Consider the following 5,741-nt stretch of genomic DNA (forward strand, 5'->3'; position numbering starts at 1 on the left):
GACAGATTGTGTTTGAAATTGTGGTGAACATCCCCATATGGAGGTGTTCATTAGTCAGAACCATGGGCTTCAGCTGGAGTAGAGATGAGGGCTGGCTGGCTAGAAGTCATCTATGCATCAGTGATAGCTGAAAGCCTAGGAATTAATGTGCTCTCCAAGAAGAGTGTGGAAATGGGGAAGGAGGGGGCTCAGAACTGAGTCTGGGAAAACAACATTTTGAGGACCAGATAAAAAATAGGAGCAAGTAAAGAAAATGAGCTCTCTGTTAGTCCCTGATTATGTTTGGGTCCTGGGTTTGGGACGATTTTCTGATTGTTTTATTTAATTCTTTCCATCTCTGGCCTAACATTCTTTTCCCTCAAAGTCCCTAGGGGAAGTTCCAGTAAATGGAGCAGTTTCCCTTGGGAGTAATAGGAGGGACTTCTCAGCTGGGAGTTGTAGAACCAGGCTGGGCCCTGGTACCAGCATCACTACTAAGTCACTTCTTTGGGGTGCAATTTTCTCATCAGTGATTTTAGGCCTAGGTGGGTATGAGGATAAAGTGGGGCACGACAGAGCTGATAGTACTTGATGGAATGCTGCTCAAGGGGGCAAGGGTGGACTGGTTAGACACCACCCACCTACAGCCTGTCTGCCCTTCTTCCTTTGTTCAGGTTGTGTGGTTTGGGGCCAGTTGCTTGAAATCTGGGCCTTTATGCTCTTTCTTACCCTACTCTGCATGGAAAGTGAAGTCAGGTGGTCCATGCCTATAAGTGAAAGGTGTGGTCACTTAGATAGTAAGATAATGAGAGTCATCATCATCTTATGTCTCCATGAATCTACCACTTTCCTATTCCAGTGCCTGATGGTCCATCATTTGAGCCTCACTACGGGGTTAAACATTGCCCTCTATAGGCTGCTCTATTAAAATGTTAACTCTCCTAGAAGAGGTAGTATTGAATCCTTTACCACAAATTGGTTTATTAGATGCAAGGTACTCAACCACATGAAAGCACTTACCACTCAGGGAGAAAAATGGGTGGAATTCACTGATAACTGAATTGATAATTTTGTCTCTGGTCAACTGGACTGTGGGGGTGGAGGGTGAGCACATCTGAGAGTGAAGGGATGAAGTAGCCAAAGGAGTAGAAGCTGGGTTGATCTGGCATCCTAGGGCTGTAGGACTCTCTTCATTCAAGAATAGCTCAGCTCAGAAAAGAATGAAGCCCCCAGACAGGCTCTATCCTTTCCTTAGCAGAGAGGAATTGTTGGGGAGGAGAGATGGGAGCACAGCAGGATTTTAATGCTCCAGCGTCTACCCAAGATCGCCAGAAAGAGTAAAAGTTTTGGGTTGGGAGTTTAGGGAGTAGGGGGGGGGAGAAGTTTCACCCATTCCCCACTTTCCCCATCACAGGATCATACTTTCCTCACCACCCTCCTAGCTCCACCGCCCGCCCCCCGCCCCGAAAAGCCATGGAAGTTTCATCTGGAAGGAGAGTTAGGGAAAAGGGGCTGTGGCCAGTGCTTGACTAGATGGTAAATGGGCTGCTGTTTGAAAAAGCAGCCTCTGGCAAGCACCCTCTCCTTACTGGGCTTGGCTCTGCCCATCAACGGTCTAGCTGAATGCTGAGTCCCTTTTGGGCCTGACAGCATGTGATTCTCATACAGATGCATAGGCACTGGCTGGAGCCTCTGTGATACCCAAAGCTCTGGGTGTTCACAAACCGCACTGAAATACTGCAGTCTTTTGCTGCTGTTGCTACTGCCTGGAGCTCCCTCTAGTTGCCAAATCTATTTCACCTCTTGGTAGGATGCCTTTCCAAACAGTGCTGATAAGCTGAGGTGCCGCCATTCTGGGGTTGGGGAAAAAAGCACTGGCTTTGGAGCCAGACACATCTAAGTTTGACCCTGTCTGTTCCTAGCTGGGTTACCCAGCAAGTTATGTACTTTGCTTCCTCATGCTGCACTCAGGATTGTGAGGACTGAGGAGGATAATATATGCACAATGTTTAATATCTAAGCCTCTCAACCACTCTCAAGTTCCAGAAACACCTTGAACCCTTAGGTCAGCTGTGATTAAATTCATTCGTTAATTCAGTACATATTTATTGAATGCCTACCACGTGCCAAAGTGCCTGACGGTAGGTGTGTAATGATGCCATGAGCATGAGGACCTCCTTTCTCTTCTGGCACATATACTCCTGGGGGAGTGGGTGCGGGAATGGTCAGGAGCTTGGATGGCAGATTCAGTAAGCTTTTAGCACAATAATTTTAATTGCAAAAATAAACAGTTTTGTCAACTGCTTGAGAGTAGCGTCTGCTTTACAAAAATTAACGACAACAAAAAAGGAAATAACCCCAAAGCAAAACGTTACAACCAACGGCTGCTGAAAACGACATTGCTGTACAAAATCCCGCGCGAGACCAGCTCGGCTCTGCCCCTGCCCGTCTCTGGGGGTCTAGGAGAGGGCGTGGGGCGTGCGCCATTACAAAAGAGTGTCTTAAGTCCCAGGGAAGTGCCTACTCAGTGGGTGGCCTGAGAGAACTTCACTCCAAAGCGCGGCTGACTCGGAAGACAGCGCCCGGACCGCGGGAGCTGTCCATGGAGCTAGTGCTGTACGGGGAGTGTGCGGCGTGCGCTTCAAGGGAACTAGAAGCCGGACCAGAGGCCCGCCCTAGGGCGTGCCGGAAAAAAGTGGGCAGAGGAGCGGGGAGGGGTGGGCAGGTTTTCTCGTGCGCGCCGGACTGCGGCGCCCCAATGTGCAAACCCATTTCACCCTCACAGCGCAGCGAAGGAGAGGCCCAACGAGTAAAAGCCAAGGCCCTTGAGCCGCTCCTCGGCGCGCGCCTTCTGCTTGAGGTGCACTTTGCTGTGCCGTTTCTTCTCATCGCTGCGCGCGAAGCGGCGGCCGCACACGTCGCAGGCAAAGGGCTTCTCGCCTGTGTGGGTGCGCACGTGTGTGGTAAGGTGGTCGCTGCGGCTGAAGTTGCGGAGGCAGATGCGGCACTGGAACGGCTTGTGGCCCGTGTGGATGCGCAGGTGGCGGTTGAGCTCGTCAGAGCGCGCAAAGCTGCGCACACAGCTCTCCACCGGGCAAGCAAATGCCTTGGCGTGCGGCCGAGGGCAGAAGCAGCGCGCGCTGCACTTGCCGCCCCGGCGCCCCTTGCGCCGCGCCTTGGCTGTGGGGAATGGGACCGGCGGCGGTCCTGGAGGCTCAGGCATGCCACTGCTCCCGGGGAGGTCCGCCACCAGAGGTTTCGGGAAGTCCGCCCCGGCGCTGCGGAGGCCCAGCGGGGAAAGCTCAGGCTGCGTACCATCCAGAAACTCTCCGCCTTCGCCGCCACTCCCTCCCTCCCCACTAGTAGGGGTCAGGAGCCCCGGGAGGCTCTCGGTTCCCTCCCCTAAGTCACCCGGGGCCAGCGGGAAAGCATCGTAGGCCCCCGTGGTGTACAGTCTGCTGGAGGGGCCGGCCGGCAGCTCCGCGGGGCAGCTGATGGACAGCAGGTCTTCAATCTTGGCCCCCATCGGGGGGAAACGGGCCTCCGGGGCGCCCTGGTAGCCTCCCTGTGACCCACAGCTCCCTGGAGCCCCGGCTGAGAGCAGCTCCCATGGAGCGTAGGGACCTTTGAAGGCCGAGGCAGTGTCCAGCGCAGGAGAAGCCGGAGGAGCTCGGAGGCCGGGCTTAACGTCGGGTGGGGAGAGATGAGGCTCATACAGGCACTGTGAGGGGGCGCCCGCCGAGGGTGAGGCCTCCCAGAACGCCTCTGGGAAGACGGTAGCGCCCAGATCCGGGGAGAAAAGGTCTGGCGGTCCCGGCAGCAAGGCGTCGGAGCCTGCGGGAAAAGAGGCGTCCAGAGGAGACCGGGATGCTGCCGCCTCAGCGCCCGGGAAAGGTGCCAGGCCTAGGATGCCCGACATGAGGTTGAAGAGTGCCTCCGGATCGTGCGGGTGTTCGGGTACTGCCTGGATGAAGAAGCTACCACTGTAGCTGAGGCCGGGAGGAGGCGTGGGCGCAGGCCCCTCCAGGAAGCAGGAGTCGGCTAAGTCCCCCCCGGCGCCGCAGCTGCTCAAGGCCCAGCTCAAGAAGTCACCTGCTGAGGAGGGAGCAGGAATCAGCTCCGAGCACATCAAAGGCCGTGCCTCGGAGCCCGCAGCCCCTACCCAAGAAGCCCTTGGTGCGCACTGGCACACACAACGTGCCTTTTGCACATTCTGATCCAGCCGGAGCCAGCATACGCCCCAAGACGCACATACAAACATGCACACGCAAAACACACGTGCAAAGGCAAAAGGACGCCTTGATACACGCACAGGTTCCTGCGGAGGCTCTGGAGGCCGGGTGGGGGTGGCATTGGGAGTGCGCACACACAGGACCCCGAATCTCCTCCGCCCCTAGCCCCACAGCTCCAGGGTCCCAGTCCCTGCCTGTTCTCAGGCACCTTGCGTCCCCGCGCTGCGCCGCCGTCTGAGCACCCCTGGCCGCGCTCCTTACCTCCGGGATAGCCGGCGGCTGCGGGTGGGTCCCTGGCGGGCAGCCGGGTCAGTTCGGTACTGGGTTCAGAGCAACAGCCCTCGGTGGACTTTACCAGGAGCGCGTCGGGGCCAGAAAACTCGCTAAGGTGGAGCATGGCTCGGCTGCGGCTGCGGGGCTCCGAGGGCCTCGCCCGCTGGGCTTGGGGGCGCGCGGATGGCCGGAAGGCCGACAGTCGGGGCGCCCAGCGCCTCGCAGACCTAGGCTCTCGGCCTCCTGGCTCCGGACTCTCACCTCTGGGAAAGGGTTGGGGGGGTGATGGTGGCCGAGGCGCCCTTGCTCGCTGGGACCCGCCTCGGGTGGCGGTTCCTCGCCTGTCCAAAGCGCAGCCGGGCTCCCCCAACCCGCGGCCCCCCCACTTATATAGCAGCGGCGGCGCTGGCTCAGGGCTTCCGACTCCCAGGGCCACTGCCATTTCGGGAGGCCCCGGCCCAGCCGCCGTGACGTAAATGCCCAAACATGGACACAGGATGTGTACCGGGGACTCCCGAAAAGGAAAACTCGGGCTGTGACGTCTTCCCCACAGCCACCGCCGGGGCCGCGCCGCTGCGTGCGCGCGCACTCCCTGAACGTGGAGCCCCGTGCGCGCCGGGACCGCGGGTGCGCCTGGATGGGGCGCTGCGTCGCGTGGGTCCGGACGTCAAGTAAGTGCACTTCTCTCCTGGAGGCAGAGGCCGAAGGACGGTTAGGAAAGACAGTGGGCTTCGGGATTCCACAGTTTGCGTTCGAATCCTCTCTCTGCCACCTTCTAGCTCTGTCATTTCATCTCCCCGAACGTCAGTTTCCTCACCTGTGAAATGGAGATACGTACGTCTACTTCGTAGATTTGCTATAAAGATTAATTGGGTTAGAGCATATGAAATTCTAGGCACGGGGCACTCAATAAACCGTAGAGATTATTGCCATTATTCATTATTTGCTCACATCTGTGTGTTTTTCATATTCTTAATAGTTTTTTGTTGTTTAGTTCTAGGAAAAATAACTTATTGAAATTAAAAAGGATCATATCGTGAGAGAAAACGTCAATTAGCACAGAAGGGTATATTATAAATTGAAAAGTAAAAGTCTCTCTTTTCTCTACTCTCCTCCCTCCTGAGGTAGCCACGTCTAAATTTCCTGTGTATTCTTTTTTTTTTTTTTTTTTTTTTGCGGTACGCGGGCCTCTCACTGTTGTGGCCTCTCCCGTTGCGGAGCACAGGCTCCGGATGCGCAGGCTCAGCGGCCATGGCT

The 5,741-nt window shown here is 56.3% G+C and overlaps 1 protein-coding gene across 2 annotated transcripts; it reads right to left on the reverse strand.

Moving 5' to 3' along the window:
* Positions 1–2,229: 2,229 nt before the first annotated feature.
* EGR4 (early growth response 4) lies at positions 2,230–5,086 on the reverse strand. 2 transcript variants are annotated; one of them, XM_007109660.2, is made up of 2 exons: positions 4,473–5,086; positions 2,230–4,071 (listed from the first exon to the last, which is right to left on the reverse strand). In XM_007109660.2, the coding sequence occupies exons 1-2, from the start codon at positions 4,924–4,926 to the stop codon at positions 2,759–2,761; spliced, it is 1,767 nt and encodes a 588-aa protein (XP_007109722.2). In that variant the 5' UTR covers positions 4,927–5,086; the 3' UTR covers positions 2,230–2,758. The 2 variants fall into 2 exon arrangements, with proteins under 2 accessions (XP_007109722.2, XP_023989377.2); XM_024133609.2 differs by having other exon boundaries at positions 2,759–4,074; positions 4,473–4,623.
* Positions 5,087–5,741: the final 655 nt, after the last annotated feature.

The sequence above is a fragment of the Physeter macrocephalus genome, chromosome 12, assembly GCF_002837175.3.
Source record: "Physeter macrocephalus isolate SW-GA chromosome 12, ASM283717v5, whole genome shotgun sequence".
In the NCBI taxonomy this organism is placed as follows: domain Eukaryota; kingdom Metazoa; phylum Chordata; class Mammalia; order Artiodactyla; family Physeteridae; genus Physeter; species Physeter macrocephalus.

Coding starts and splice junctions, on each gene's coding strand:
- EGR4 (XM_007109660.2), bottom strand. CDS start 4,926: ATGGCAGTGGCCCTGGGAGTCGGAAGCCCTGAGCCAGCGCCGCCGCTG. Junction 4,072..4,472: donor AGCCGCCGGCTATCCCGGAG/GTAAGGAGCGCG, acceptor CCTCCTCAGCAG/GTGACTTCTTGAGCTGGGCC.